This window comes from Gopherus evgoodei, chromosome 1 (genome assembly GCF_007399415.2).
Source record: "Gopherus evgoodei ecotype Sinaloan lineage chromosome 1, rGopEvg1_v1.p, whole genome shotgun sequence".
In the NCBI taxonomy this organism is placed as follows: domain Eukaryota; kingdom Metazoa; phylum Chordata; order Testudines; family Testudinidae; genus Gopherus; species Gopherus evgoodei.
In genome coordinates this window covers 202,135,481-202,151,842 of record NC_044322.1, presented here as the reverse complement: position 1 = coordinate 202,151,842, position 16,362 = coordinate 202,135,481, and the positions used below count along the sequence as shown (strand labels likewise).

Here is a 16,362-nt window from a genome sequence, read left to right as displayed (position 1 = left end):
AAACTATCACTGTTTTTTTCTGTCAGCAGAATACTTTAATGCTGTGACCTTGTGCTACATGATTGAGGGAGTGAAACTGAATAAAAAGCTAGGCTTCTACAGGGCCCTCAAATGAAAAAATATTAGGCTTACTTTCAGTTCAAAGACATGGAAAAAGGGAACTTTGAATTTCCTTTTAAATTATACAATGTCTAATTGATCCTAGTAATAATGCAGTTCAGCTATTTAGTTATTGAGACAGTAATCAATTAATAAAGGTATTTATTCATTCTTTCAGATACTGCAGAGTAACACTGCTCTGATCCCAAAACCCTATGAAAAGTTTCATAAAGGCCAGTAGACGAATATCAGTATGAGCATCTCTGCCAGTTGTTTTAAACTTACATTGCAGGAAATTGGTACAATGTAAATTCAGTGTGTGCATGTCTTTAGTGTTTAATCACATACCAAGTTTTATCTCACTCAAAAAACGCAAACCTTTGCAGAACACATACACAAGGAATAGGAATTTTTTGTTTCTGTATAGATGAAGCTGTTGCTGTTTTAGAAACATATATGTAGCAAAGTGCATTAATTTGAAGAGTTTAATTTACTTTCAAGAATAGACTGTTTATCCTTTGCATAACTGGTAAGCAAGCTGTGAAACTTGGTTTGGGTAAGAGCTTTGGAAACTTCAGACATGGAGATTTGTTGTTCTCAGTGTGTCATCTTGTTCCTCCTCTCAGCACTCTAAGCTGTGGCTAACTGCTCTGTGTAGACACACATGTACTTCTCCCTCACCCCCTTGCAAAATTCATGATATGAAGACAATGTCAGACCTCCTGAAACCTAATTTCAGCAGAGGTAGGAGGATCTGTCTGATGCTTTCCAGTCTTGAGATTTGAATGGTTCTTCTAGTTTCCAAGCTAGATTTACTCATCCTTAATAGTAACACACTAGCAGACTCATCTGGTATTCTACTAGAAGAGTTTCTATGAAGGTTTGAGATATTGTGGGAGTTCTACTTTCTCAAACTTCACAACTTTCTAAAAGTGTCAGTGAAACAAAACAAATTTGGAAACCTCAAATTGCAATGAACTGTTTTTCTAAAGAGATTTATTTTCATGCCTGGATTAATCTGCCAAGGTAGCGTTCCTCATAAATAAACTCTTCACAGATGGCAGTCAAGGTAGATCTATACCCTTTCCCTCTGTAGCTTTCATTCCTTGATCCTCATCAGAGGGATTGGACTTGTTTTGAATATTCCTCCCTCTACCTCCTTTCAAGCACCACTTCCCCTAACAGTGGGTTATAGTTCCCATTCTCCTCTTCTGGCAGATGGGCTTGGCATAGTGCTGACTTTTGGTCATGCCAATGAAAATGGAACTTTTGAAAGGTTTGTTTCACGAGTAAATGTTGTTGAGGCCAGTTTCAAGGTGAGTTCAAAATTTACTCCAATGCATTCTTCAATCCTTATTTTCTATCTTCAGGGCTGTGCATTTTTAATAATTCTTATGTATCTGGTGTTTAATGCTGACAGGATTCCAGTCAATGGAGAGATTTCATTGCAAGTAGCTGCAGGTGTGTTTCATGATAGAGATAAAAGTAGCTCTCACTTTATAGAAGGATTTTTGTTGTTTATATCGCCAGTCTTGAGAAATTCCCAGGGAAGCTGCTTTTACACAAATAAATCACATTTGGGACATATTAAACTGATGCCAGCAGCAGTTGTACCTTAAGTTCTGTTCTGCAAATGCTTTGACATTTGTAATCTTTGACTTATCTTTAGCTAATGAATACCAGAAGTTGAGAACCAAACAAAACACTAGGCAGTGATTTAGGTGTAAATTCAGTGCAAGTATTCTGCACTGATTTATGATCTACTGACTGAAAGAAACAAAGTTAAAGCACCTGTCCCAAATGAAACTTTGCTTTTCAGTGTACATTTGAGACCTTTACATTCCTTCATAATGTGAAATTGAAGAGTCTGTATACTATTTTCCCCTTGTTTCTCAAATAGAAACCTTGGGAATAATTATCAGTATGAAACCTATAATCAAGGTTGTCTTTTGGTCTGAATTAAAAACTCTTTCCCATTACTAGAAAATGTTCCATTTTAGCACACCACAGACAGTTAGTGTTTGTCATGGACAAGAAAAAGTTCATTACCATCGAGCTGTGTCTGTTGCATATATCAAACCTCAGGATTGTTTCTTGTGCTTATTAGCGATTGCTCAAGTATCTGTTTATAAGGAAATAATCACTTTCTCAAAGCAAATATGCTGCTTTATTTTCACCTAACTGTATTGCTTTGTTGTTTGTTTTTGTCTTTCTAGCAGGCTACAGCCAGCAGCCTGCTCCTCAACAAGGACAGCAGTTCCAAGGATACAGTCAGCAGGCATCACAAGGTCCTGCTCCTGGCTTTCCTGCTCAGCCTCAGCAACTGCCTGCTCAGCCTCAGCAACAGTACCAGGCAAGCTCCTACCCACCACAGAACTATACTACACAAGCCTCCCAGCCTGCTAATTATAATGTGGCCCCTGCTTCCCAAGCTGCAATGGCTCCAAGCCAGGCAGGCGCATATCAACCAAGGCCAGGTTTCACACCACCCCCTGGCGTGACTCCCCCTCCAAGTGGGCCTAACCCTTATGCACGCAACCGTCCTCCCTTTGCTCAGGGCTATACTCAGCCAGGACCTGGCTACCGATAAGGAAGCTCAGCTGCTGAATGACACGAGTAGCTATTAACTACTACATCCTAACAGATTCCAATATTTAAAATTGGTATTGATGTTCCAAAACAATGAGAAAAGTCAGAGAATTCTTTGTGTTGTTGGAACAAAAGACCAAATGAATCTTATTTCCTGCTTTAAAATATATCCGCTTCCTACTTAGATTTGGGATTTTGGAAACACTTCCTAAAATGTTTGTAAGGTGATTGAGATTCTAGCTTGCCTTGTTTGAAAGAAATTAAAATGCTAGTTGGAAATTTAGCCCACTTATCAGGCTTGTTTTTACTAATAACATGTACTAAATTGGACCCATTCTGGAATTAAAACTAGGTATTATGTATAAATTGTAACATTCACATTGAACGCTAATAAAAATATTGAATCCAGTACTTGTTTTTTTTAATTATTAAGCACATTTCTTTTTACAGGCATACCTGTCAGCCTATGACCTATTCTTGCCAGCCATAAGGGAAAGGATATTTAAAAAAAAAAAAAAAAAAAGTAGTTACCTGTGACACATACAGATTGCTTTTGCATATGCTGCATTCAGACTAACTCTTGTCACTGATTACCAAATCACATTAGTTTTCACTGCATTAATACAGCTCACACTGAGTGACATAGCAGTGGCTTTAAACCGTCATTTGGTGGAAGGTTTCACTTGATAGAAATTTTTTAGTGTTTATATTCCTTTGTGAGCCTGGACACATTATTTTTTTTAAATGCAAACCTTTTGCCAGCTGGAGGGAGTAATTCTACAAACTTCATTCTGAGCCCATAAAAAAACCAATCAGCGCCTGTAATAAAACCCCCAGGTGCAAACCCACTATCCCTCAGTTACAAGGAAAAACAGTCTAAAGAGCTGTGCAAACCTAATGGAAATATTTCAAGAAACCCCTACCCTTCAGGTTCTTCTTACTGTAGTGATGGTTCATTCAGAAAACAATTGACAGAGTAGGTGAGACATGCTTGTAATGTAGCATCTTCTGATGAGAAAAGGCTGCCAGTTTGGTGCTCCCTTTCACCCCCCATTTTGTCTCAATGTACAACACTTGAGTAGAAAACCAGTCTATATAAAACAACTTTACATGAGTAAAAAATATTTTATTAGAGTACAGTGTACCTGCAATGTACTTTAAAGGCATTTTCTACAAATGACATTTCTTTGGTGTTCCTGTTTATACCTTTTAAAAACAATGAATAAACACCCTGCTTAAAAAAATCTCTTTATTTAGTTCATAAATGTTCAAGCAATACAACATCTAGTATTTTGGGAAGGGAAGAAAGGGTAAGTAGATTTTCAGTGGAACTACTATAAAGTAATTTTGAAAAAATTTAATTTCACTCTACTTTGCCCCTTGTCTCACACTAATAATTCTTTGAAAAAGCTCTTTTTTCACTAAAGCAAACCTGATTGTGCTTTAAAGACTGGTATTTCAAGCATATCCTCCTATACCTCATTGCATTCTGTGGTGCTATACATTAGGCCTGCAAAGTAGTTCATCAAAACTTCAGAAAACTCACTGCAATAGAGGCAGATTTGACTTCTGTTCCCCATGCACAATGCCTGTCTGAAAGCCTGATTAAGTAAAAATACTATTAATCAACTTGGCATGGAGTACCACCAAAGCTAATCAGGTTCTGTTTTAAGTAACAACTGTGTTTAGGGACACTGCCTGGTCATGGGTTAAAATTATAGGATATGTTTCTACTATTGAGTTTCTTGTTGACAGAATCTACACTTCTGTCATAGAGTTGAAACTCTGCTTTTTTAAAAAAAATTAGAATTCCTTTCTTGGTGCTAAAGCATTAAAATATAACAAGCTTTCTTCCAATTTTGGCAAGAGCACAAATTGTCTAGTTAGCTGTAAGGGGAAAAGCTCTTCAATCTGAGAATTTATAAATTACAGAAGTCAGTTTGAGAGCTTTCCCTGTATACTTAAATTATTGAATTAGACTTTACGGAATTACCAAGACAGGTAGCATAGGACACTATATATTTCAGTAACAATCAGAATGCATATCTAAAATTAAATGTATACTGCAGTTTCATGATCAGCTTTGCCATAACTCTCCCTCAAAATATTTATTACAACATTGTGATAAATAATATACAAACTGTATCTTTTAAAATACCATATAAACTGTACCTTGATACCCACAATATAGGGAGCCAGCTTCCCCAGACCTTATCCTATGACGTGCTTATCTTGCTTTTTGGTAAAATGGAGTAATATAGTAAGCAGCCTATGCTATTAAACACAATGCAGTATTGTCATTAGAGTTTTATAAACTTTATACATAGGTAAACATGTATAAATGACAGGAAGGCCATAAACATTTCCATCACTGAATTTGTTGGGCGGGGCGGTAAGGGCAGGGTAGTGATAGACCTTCTTTCATTTTCAAGTTCATGTAGCAGCTACCATTTACCAGGTATTGAAGTTCCACACTCGTACCAATGAACATAGGTAATATGGGTCTCTCCACCTATTTTTCCAAACTTGACAGGTTCCTGGCGAACTGCTCTGAAGAAACCTAATAAACAGCAAGGAAAGGCTTAGTACAGGGCGGGGAGAAAAAGAGACTACCTTCCAAAGGTGGCTCCTGATTCTCAGAGGGAGTTTATCTGACTTCAGAAGCTCAGTGGAAAGTTCAACCCTTACCAACTGCTTGAATACCGTGAGCTGAATTTAGACACATACCATAGCCAATAAGAGAAAATAGTTTGTCCAGCAGCACACAACAATAATCCATTCTGGACAAGTTGTGGGGAGAAGAGGAAACAACCCCTGCCATCCTGGGGGAGGGGGAAGGGGTGGCACAGCTCGCCTTCTCTGGGGCCTCCCTATCCAGAATGCACCTGGTGAATAGGCAGGAAGTGGAACACTCACTCTCTCCCTGTTGCCACTGAAAGTGCTTGTGGGGGAGGAGGGGAGAATGTCTCAGATCCCTCCCTTTGAAGTCCTCAAGGCACACAGCAGCCATGTGCAGGGGTTGCTTGCGGCCCAGCTCTATAATAGGCACGTCTGAACTGTATCCCAGATGCTGTGGGTTTTGCCAGTTTTGGGGATCAGGAAGGAATTTTCCCTGGGGCAAGAATGACGCTGTGCTTGGTGTTTTTTCCCCCTCTTCCCTCCCTCCCCCCACTTTCCTTGCAGTATCCTGGAAGCCTGGTATGAGGTTAATGAGGCATAAGGACAGAGTTTAAAAGTTGAGAGTTTGGAATTTCATTGCAGCTGGCATCTAATGCCTGTGAAGGTGCCAGCGCCTAGAGGTAAACGCACCCAGGAGATTATTGGGGAACCCTATGAGCCTATAAGAAGATGGGGGAGGCTTTCATATGTCATGTGTACCCTCAATTCCTCTTGCAGGGGGAAGGTGAGAGGATTCTGAGTGGTCTGACCCTAGTGGATAGACTGAAAAGGGCCAGCACAGAATCGTGGTTATTTGGCATCACACTGGAGCCAGAGAACTGCCTGCTGGGGTGGATAGTGTGCCAAGGTTAAAGTTGCAGCCTTCTACTTTAAAAAAGTGAGCATCTGCTGAAACTGGTTTTACTTTTGGAGAAGAATGGCCAGTAAGTGACCCTCTTGTAGTTATGTTAACATTGGGAAAAATCCCAGTTAGCTTTTAACGTAGCAACTTCAACTGAAATGCATACTGAACTTGTCCTGTGGAAACGTATGTAAATATGACCTTTCGGAAGATTTAGCAGCTGAGGTATAAATTGTTAAGCTCGGTACCTGAGGGCAAACATTAATTCTGGTTGTGGCGTTTGAAAGCTTACCAGGCACTGTACTTGTGTATAAATGCTTTAAAAAAACTAAATCTGGCATTTCTGAGCTTTACTGGCTTGACAATGCCAGCTTGAATACAAACCTACATTTATTTGCTCTCAGAAGGCAACTGCAAGAGGTTGATTGGATATATGGGGATTTAATTAGTATTTAGGGCTTAATATGTGCTTTCAATGTGCAAAGCCCCAACATACATTAAGGCCTGGTCTACGCTCTGATTTTTGTGCTGTATAAATACCTCAGTTAGGTATTTTTTTAAAACATAAATCAATAGCCATATGCAACCCGTAGTGCGGAGGCCTTATGCTGGTATAGCTTATACCCTTCCTATACAGGGAAGTGGAAATAAGGTATATGGGTAGGACTACATCCACCCTACGGTCTGTTGTTGTGCTTTAATCACACTGGTATACCTAAAGCAGTACATCTTTTCTGTGTAAACAAAGCCTAAGGCCAGGTCTACACTTGGAAGGCTTTGCCAATGTAGCTATACCAGAATACTTTACCAGCAAAGCTCTCCTAAGTGTATCAAAAGTGCAGTTTGGCCAGTTTAACTGCATCTACATGGGGGCTTTTACTGGCACAGACAGCTAAGTCAGTGATGAATCACACCTCATCATAGCTATGCTGGCAAAAGTCTGAGGTTTAGAGTCTCAACTCCTTGGGAGGTAGGTATTGGTAACTAAGGCCTGATTATCGCCATTTTATAGATGAGATTGTGACTTGTCCACGGCCATGCCTCAGCTTTGAAGTTGTGATTAGAAACAGTTCAAGACATCTGGTCCTATTTGCAGCTGCCTCTCAGGAGTCTAGGCATCTGATTTGAACTGCAGTGTATGTACTGAATTACTGCAGGAGGAATTCCCCCCACAATTAATTTTTTCCTTTCCAGTTTGTCCATTACCACTAAGCAAAGCTACATAATGCACAACTCTGCTGATTTATAGCACTTTAAAACTAACCGTACCAGCGTGCCCATAAATTTACAAACTGGCAGGAAGGCTAAAGGCAATGGTTTTCTTTAAAGGCTTTTAATGTGTAACACGGAGGAAAAAAAATCTGTTGTGAAGTTTAAATAGGAGAGAGCTCTTACTACCTCCCACCATATTAGTGACAATTCCCCTCTCTCACAGTACTGTTCATCATCCAACCACATGGTGCTGCCCAAGAAGGAAATACACAATATTAGCTCTGTTATGCAAAATTACAGATGAACTTGAGGCAAAGCACAGAATTCATTGTCAGAGCCACAATTAGAACTTTGGAGCTCCTGCTTCTGTCCCATACTCAGATCATGCTTCTGTCCCCCTAAGTGAAGAGCACTTCAGAGGCTTTCCTTTCCAAGATAAAAGGTTGCATCATTCTTACACATCCTCTAACTTCCAGGTGGCTGACAAGTGTAGGCTGCCTAATCCTTAATGGTTTTGGGAGTGTGGGGTGGAATAGCATCTTGCCAGGCATAAAGGATAGTTTTGATCTGCTGGGAAGATAGCTCAATTTGGGACTCTACCCTGTCTAACTCGGACTGGGTATTAGCTTTAAAACCATCAGCAGGAGAAAAATCAGACCCTGGGGTTTGGGCAGATTTTTGAGAGTTTTGTTACAGTACACTCTTCAGAACTTACCATCTTTGGTTGGTAGCTGGTCTGGGAAAACTTGCTGCCCTGTCCGTCCATCTAAAAATGAGTCCACAAATTGACAGTGATCTTCTCCATGTCCCCTCTCATCTCCTATGTTGTAAAATTGTCCTGAAAATAGAAAGAAAATATCATGAGGAAAACCCTTTGAAGATCAACAACATCAAAGCTTTTGTTGGTTCCTTTGTAGTTGAGCAGGTTCTGAATTGAGTTCCAGGATTCATTTTGTCTCAATGTTAAGTCTGATGCTGCCCCCATTAAGCTCTAACTCTGTTTTGCAGCATTGTGCAAATGCCCAAACACAATACCAATTAAACACTTTTGTTTGGCAAAAGCACAAATTTCCATGTTCCCTCCCCCTGATATTAGGATATTTTATATATCACAAAGCTGATCTGATCCTGCTCCAGTTTGCCAGAAGCTGGGAATGGGCGACAGGATGGATCACTTGATGATTACCTGTCGTATTCATTCCCTCTGGGGCTCCTGGCACTGCCACTGTCGGAACACTGGGCTAGATGGACCTGTGGTCTGACCCAGTATGTCCATTCTTAAGTTCCATTAAAAAAGCAATCCAAAATGACTCCAGAGAAATTTTTATGGGCCATATCTAACACATAGCGGGCCAGATTCTTCAAGCCTGCTCTCCCTTTTTGTGCTTACAATGTGTGTATAATTCACATTCTAGAGATGACTAAATAGCTAATATGTACCCACCCATGCATTAGGTGAGAAGCATGAGAAAAAAAAACCAAGCTAACTTACTTGACCTACAGAAAAAATATTTTCAGATAAATGTATCATTGCTTCATTAATGCTCTCCTACATGTTATTCTTAAAATGACTGATAACATAAAATATCCAGAGGGCTAAATCCTGGTTCCCTTAAACTCAATGATTAGGTTCAAATTTACAGGTAAAATCCTCCCAAACAAGGACCAACAATTTATCAATGTCTTCCCAAATGAAAGATAAAACAATCAATCTTGCTGCATAAAAATAGATCTAAATGGTGACTCTGTGCAGAGAAAAGGCAGTAGACAAACAAAATCTTCCTTTGGAGGAAATGCCTTGCCAAAATGTTCATCTCTGGTTGACTAGTCTTTGTGCATGAAATTTTGCTGTTCCTTTTGAAATATACCAAAGACGTCCACCACAGTAGCATTTAACTTCAGAAATTGGAACTACACAAAAATGAGGAAGCTAGTTAAATGGAAATTAAAAGGTACCATCACAAAAGTGAAATGCCTGCAAGCTGCACAGAAACTTTTTAAAATCATCATAATAGAGGCTTAAATTAAACGTATATCCCAAATCAAAAAACATAGTAAGAACAAAAAGTGCCACCATGGCTAAACAACAAAGTAAAAGATTAGAGGCAAAAAGAAATCCTTTAAAAATTGAAAGTTAAATCCTACTGAGGAAAATAGAAAGGAACATAAACTCTGGAAAGTGAAGCATAATTACGTAGACCAAAAAAGAATCTGAAGAGCAACTAGCTTTTTAAATACCTCAGAAGCAGGAAGCTGGCTACACAATCAGTGGGACCACTGGACGCTCAAGGTACTAAAGAAGTTCTCAAGGAAGATTAGACCATTGCAGAGAAGCTAAATTAATTCTTTGCATTCACAGCAGAGGATGAGAGAGCGATTACCTTACCTGACCCATTTTTTTTTTACGTGACAAAACTGAGGAATTGTTCCAGATTGAGATGTCAGTAGAGGAGGTTTTGGAACAAATTGATAAATTAAACAGTAATAAGTCACCAGGACTAGATGGTATATTCACCCAAGAGTTCTAAGTGTGGTACCTATCATTTAAATCAGCTTCTATTTGGATGGCTAATGTGACACTAATTTTAAAAAAAGGCTCCACAGGTGATCTTGGCTATTACAGGCTGGTAAACCTAACTGCAGTACCAGGCACATTGTTTGAAACTATAATAAAAAACAGAATTATCAGACACACAGATGAACAAGATTTGTTGAGGAAGAGTCAACATAGCTTTTGTAAATGGAAATCATGCTGTCGGAGAAAAACTTTGTTTTTGCTTTTAGTTTGGGTGCAGCAAAATTAAATACTTTATTATTTTTTAAGCAATATTAATTGAGGGAGGGAGTGCCCTAGGACACTGGGTTGCCCCAGTTTTGGACAGGTTTTTTTACAGGTAAACAATTACAGCAAGCATTTATACCTTTGTTACAGACAATAGCAAGCAATATTACAGACATGATGAGCAACAGATGCATTTTGTTTATGCATAGGCTATTTTGCTATTTTATTTTTTTTAGCTTTTGGGCGCCAGCCTACAGATTTAATTATTAGTGCAAGGTTGTAATAATTTTTTACACAATTTTTTTTTGCTTGCCTTACACAATTTTTGCTTTTACAAGTTTTATGTTATTAGGGTTACAGCTGGCCTAACTCTTGTTAATAAACTGACATGCATTAAGATTTTTTACAAATTGTTGTTAATTTTTTTTATACTTTTTTTTTGTACTTTTAGTACAACAGATATTTTTAAATTTTTATTTGCATTAAGCCATTGACATCTGATTTTACATTAGATGTTTTAACCGTAGGGGTTTTTATTGGATGAAATGCCAATATATTACAATTCTTTGAGGGGGTCAAGAAACACGTAAATGAGTGATCCAGTAGAGATCGTGTACTTGGACTTTCAGAAGGCTTTTGACAAGGTCCCCCACCAAAGGCTCTTAAGCAAAGTAGGCAGTCATGAGATAAGAGGGAAGTCCTCTGATGGATTGGTTAAAAGACAGAAAACGAAGGGTAGGAATAAATTGCTTAAAAGACAGAAAACAAACGGTAGGAATAAATGGTCAGTTTTCAGAATGGAAAGAGGTAAATAGTAGTGTTCCCCCCTGAGGTCTGTACTGGGGCCAGTGCTATTCAACATGTTTATACATGATCTGGAAAAATCAATGAACAGTGAGGTGGCAACATTTGCAGATGACACAAAATTACTCAAGATAGTTAAGTAAGTCCAGAGCAGACTCCAAAGAGTTACAAAGGGAACTCACAAAAGTGTGGCCATTCTTATGAAAGGCACTTAGTATTGTTTTCGTTTTCAGCTGTATTTGTGCTTCTTCCATGGGAGAGTTGATCTCCAGTGCTCATCAGGAGGGAGCTTCTCTTGGATAAATTTTCAAACTGAAATCAAGACTAATCAGGCAGCTCAAAGTTACAGCTTCCAAAGGCCACATTTAAAATTTTAATCTTTAATGACTTTAGCTGGCATTATTTGCTGGAATGCTTACATTGCAGTGCTAAGGAGGACTGTTAAATGAGATCAGAAGAGGCTGCTGTTTTATAGTAACAGTATTGGCATGTTTAGAATAGAGCAGCTTTCCTCTGTAACAGCCATTTGTATTCAGTATTTGTATTACTAATACACAGTTGCTTTCAACTACTGCAACATAAAAAGACACTCCAAAAAACTCCTTTATCACTCATCATCTTATATGATTAAAAATGAAATGAATTGAATAAGTAATACAGGCCCCTAGCTTAGAAAGAAACCTGTCCATGTGGCTTTCGGGAGGCCTCTGCATAGGTAGATCTCTTTTGCGGGTTCTTCTAACATTTCACCATGTATATTGCTCACCTTTCAGAATTTTCCTCAGCCTAGAGTTTCCCTTTCAGGCCTTCACACACTATCATGATGCTACAATACTTGAATCTGAACAAGAACAGTTTTCACTGGAAATTTTGTTTTTTAAATAGCTGATAGTGATGTTTGGTTTTGTAAAACCTGCCAGTACCTCTCTAATATATTTCAGAAGGGGAGAAAACCAGAGGGAAACTAATAAATGAACAAAATGGAAACAAAGGAAGTGCCTGACTGTGATAGTTTGAGGTATCACCTTTTGGAATGATCTGCATAACTCACTCGGCTCAGCTGGACAAATAATAGGATCATCCCAAACGTCTGCTAAGACCCCCCCTTAACAGCACTTCATACCAGCTATTAGTTATATATATATATATTGCATGTTGGTATTATACATAGCATATATACATACACACACAATACCAATGAGAAAATAACTGAAGCTTATTTCTTCAGCTACATTAGCATGGGCACTATTATACTACTTATCATAGTACGATGCATGAGATCATTTCTGATTCAGCAAAACACTGAAAAGCATGTGATTAAGTGCTCTGCCTAATCAGGAACACATGATGGATCCTATCAGAGAAATCTTAGATTGACAAAACTCTAAATATAACAAACTAGTAACTATTCTGTAGTTATCTCTAGCATGTTTTTGTACTAGACCTTTTTAAGTGTTCCTCATCTTGGATGATCTTGCATAGTCTAGGTCTGGCTGTGCTCTGCTCCTTGGGGATTTTGTAACAACACTCAGTACCCAGTAAAAAAGCCCACAACTCACTACCATCTCTTTTATATTACACACATGGGTGCACACAGAGCCACGGAGGCAAAAATATCAAAAAAGGAAAGCGACAGCAGTCTCTAAGTAATGACTAGCTAATAGGGTGCATTTCCAACACACAGCTCTCCCAGTTGTTTATTGTAAAGAAAATGGACCCAAAATGTTAACATTTCTGCAACTGAGCATCTCATCTCCACAGATAAAGCTTTTTATGTCTTCTTGTGGCTAGCTTATCCTTCCCAAGCTTTAGTGGGTTTGAAAGGGGGTAAATGGGAAGAATTTTTGAGGGGAGAAATGTTGCATTTTCCTCCCCTCAAAATCTTAGGACCTGATCTAGATATCACTGAAGTTAACAAAACAGGATTGAGCGCCCAGGCTTGCTCAGAATTTGCTATCAGGACTTTCTTTACCGAAACATTTAAAAATCACTAAATTTCTTAATATAACTAAGCCTAGATAGGTTATTTTAGAATACACACTTCAAGATGGAAATCAGACCTCTGAGTGGCTGTTATGTACAGTAACACAAGATGGTTCCTATGTTTGCTGGCCATTACAGGTTAAATCTGGCTCTAATATAGATGGGCATAGTTCCATTGAATTCAATGGAGTTGTGCTGATCTACATCAGGGCTGAGTTTTGCCTTAGAACTGGAAATTTTTCCACTACAGTACAGAAGCCTTTGCCACGCGAAAGAATGGGAAAAAATGTAACACAATGTTATATGCATTGGATAAACATTCCTGTTCATTCAGATATTGTTACAGCTGATCTGGTGTTGGTTAAACAATACAAGTGAGAGAGCCATACTTTGGAAGTGTAATGAATACAGTCTGGCTGCCTTGATGATTGTCCTGCCAAGTTAAATCACCATTCTTCCAACAGGAGCAACAACAGCAACAACAACACAATCAAACAGAAATAAGAAAATTAGCCATTGCTACATTAGATATTTGTTCTGAGACTGAAGCAGCTTTCAGTGCAGTGTTAATTCATCTGTTTTAGGACTGTTACAGTCCTGCTAGGTTAGCATTGCTATTTCTTCCACAGACTAGTGTTAACGATGTGCTATGTCTCGCTGGCAGTTTTGTCATCTCATAGATTTTAAAGTCAGAAAGGACCATTGTGATCATCTTGTCTGAGGACCTGCACAGGGCAGGCCACAGAATTCCACCCACCCACTCCTGTATTAGATCCCTAATCTCAGGCTGAGTTACTGAAGTCCTCAAATCAGGATTTAAAGACTTCAAGTTACAGAGAATCCACCATTTACACTAGTGTAAACTGCAAGTGACCCGTGCTGCATGCGGCAGAGGAAGGCAAAAACCACAGGGTCTTTGCCAAGCTGATCTGGGGAAAAATTCCTTCCTGACTCCAAATATAGCGCAGTTGGTCTGTCTGATTATAGCTAGTACCATAGCAAAGAATGAACGATACTCGTTTTAAAATGGTCTGTCTTGTTCACATAATTGTCAAGACACTCTTTACATAAGAGAAATTAACTTAAAATTACCTACAGGGTTTTCCTTGTGTGTCTTTTGGGGTTGAGGGGAAGAGCAAGGCAGCATCACTGTTTATCATTTTGGCATGGTCTGGCCAGCATTCTTATACGTTCTCTGGTCTCCTTCCTGCTCCATAATCTCAACTATGGACTTTATTCTATGAGGTGCTTGGCTCGGAGGTACTGATTTCAGGAGGGGTGGAAGGGCATTAGCAGCTTGTGGGAGGTCTTCAGCACCTGACAGGATTAGGCCCTAAAAATATGCATCTTTCAATGACTGTTTCTGTTTTTTGATATGACTGCATGTAATAGACACATCAGCCTACTTTTTACCTTTGGCGATATTTCCCATAAGTTACAAAGATTTGTGTTACTCTTTGTATTTTGGGCTCTGCAGTAGCACCCCTTGTCATTGAAACACCACAATGGTGGTGACTGAGACCTTCTTTACACTGGAGTTTTTTGCATTGGGGTAACTATGCTGAAGCAAGGAGGAACCTAGCGATCGCCATGACAGGCTAATAGATTTCTAAACACAACTTGCCCTGACTATGTTAGGTACCAACGTCCAAGTTTAAAAATCACCTCACCCACCATGTTTTAAAACACAACCTATTTTCCTAGTCTATACATGCCCCATGTCATCTACACCTACTTTTAGCAGCGGTACAGAGCAAGGTGGTAAAACTAGTGACATTTGTACTAGTTCTCCTACTAATTGTAGCACCAATGGAGCTGCACCAACGGAAGTTTCATGATGAGAGGTCTCCCAAAAACTGCCCAACAGTTTATCAATAAATAAAAGGAAACCTGAAACAAAAGCTCTGTATAGCTCTCGAGATGAGTGCACATGTGTATAAAGGCACAAACATTTGGGAACAAACCAAACCACTGGCATACATAAAGAAACAAAACAGAGGCTAGCACTTACTAGATGGTTTCAATAACCTGAACGTAATGAGCGAGGGGTAAGAAACTATGTCAAGAAGGCTGGTGTTAATAATGAAAGTGTGTATGTTGAGGGTGATGGGGAATAGGGCTTAAAAAAAACCCAAAACAAATGGGCATGATTTAAAATAAAAAAAAGTGAAAGTAGGTGAGGAAAACGTTAGTGAGATACAAAGTCATGTGTATAAAATATCATCATTCAGAAAAGAGCCACAAGTTGTTTACAGGCCAAACTGGATCCCAGCAGGAGAGTACTGTAATCCCTGCTCCATCTCATCTGTGCCTGTCATCTCTGTTTCTTATGGCATCCCATCTAATATTGGGCCCCAATTATGCATGAAGAACTGTGCAGGCACAGGTTTTTAATGCAAGGTTGACACCACAGAATGTAAGCTCTTCAGGTCAGGAGAGGACAGTTATATTTTTACATGTTCTGTCAAGTGTCCAGCACTGTTTTGGGTACCATAATCCACATTTCCAAGGTAAGTAGCATATGCATGCCTGATCATCCTTTAAAACCATTCAGGTCAGGCCCAGGGATACGAAGAACCTAGATGACTGTGTGTATCATGTAATTTGGGTCACAGCTATAAAAATACATTAACACTGCCTTGGGTTTCCCTTACCTGTAAGTGAATCACTGAGGTAAATCTTATATCTCAGGGAGTTACACAGTTGCACGCCTACAAACTTCTTGTACCAGGTCCTCTTGACGTATTGTTTCCCTTTGCACTCTGAATAGGAGTCGGAATTGAAAGGGACTTCAGTCCAGATGGCATCTTTTCCCACTGCAGGAGAAGAAGAAAGAGGGGAATTAATGATACTGCCATACAAAACTGGGCGTGACAGACACATTCAAATGATTAGAGAAGACCAGAAACCCAAATGCAACAGGATCCCACTTGGAATATATTAACAGCACCAGTCACCTGCATTTTGAACGATATTTTATGGAGTTTGTAAGCAGCAAAATATAGGAGCAGTGTGTCCCAGTCCCTGGCAGGCTGCACAGTTGTGCCTTCTTGGGCTTGCACTGAGGGCACTCCCACAGGTGTCAGGCCCCTCTCCACATTTCACCCACTCTCAGACCAGGATCTGGATTACAGCCTCCTACATACTGACCATGAATAATTCAGCAAGTCCAGCTGGGATTGGTCCCTGCCAGATTTTTCTTTTGGGGGCCTCTGACAGCATACTCTGACAGTGATACAGAAAGAGCTTCTTCAAAACAAAGTGTCCTTTATTTTATCCAGAAGGTACAGAGTGCTTAGAGAAGTGGATTTTAAAATAACCAAGACCTACAAGCATATCTCCTTACCTAAGCTTAACCCCTCCATCCACTGCT

At 39.3% G+C, this 16,362-nt stretch overlaps 2 protein-coding genes and 1 long non-coding RNA gene across 32 annotated transcripts in view; 2 read left to right on the top strand and 1 right to left on the bottom strand.

Annotated features, from left to right (window-relative positions):
• Positions 1-3,097, top strand: part of TFG (trafficking from ER to golgi regulator) — a 37,287-nt gene extending 34,190 nt beyond the window's left edge. For 4 of the 5 annotated variants that reach the window (XM_030582940.1, XM_030582905.1, XM_030582923.1 and 1 more), the window contains exon 9: positions 2,316-3,097. In XM_030582940.1, coding sequence (XP_030438800.1) covers positions 2,316-2,689 — 374 coding nt within the window. In that variant the 3' untranslated portion in view covers positions 2,690-3,097. The remainder of the gene's footprint in view (positions 1-2,315) is intronic. The other variant, XM_030582934.1, reaches the window with a different exon arrangement.
• A 115-nt stretch (positions 3,098-3,212) lies between these two features.
• ABI3BP (ABI family member 3 binding protein) overlaps positions 3,213-16,362 on the bottom strand; it is a 319,764-nt gene continuing 306,614 nt past the window's right edge. For all 26 annotated transcript variants that reach the window (XM_030582778.1, XM_030582662.1, XM_030582833.1 and 23 more), the window contains 3 exons: positions 15,644-15,805; positions 8,136-8,258; positions 3,213-5,248 (listed from right to left, as the gene is read on the bottom strand). In XM_030582778.1, coding sequence (XP_030438638.1) covers positions 5,133-5,248; positions 8,136-8,258; positions 15,644-15,805 — 401 coding nt within the window. In that variant the 3' untranslated portion in view covers positions 3,213-5,132. The remainder of the gene's footprint in view (positions 5,249-8,135; positions 8,259-15,643; positions 15,806-16,362) is intronic.
• LOC115660958 lies at positions 5,700-15,843 on the top strand. Its single transcript, XR_004002984.1, has 3 exons — positions 5,700-5,987; positions 6,085-6,244; positions 15,760-15,843. It is a non-coding gene; the product is annotated as an uncharacterized LOC115660958 (long non-coding RNA).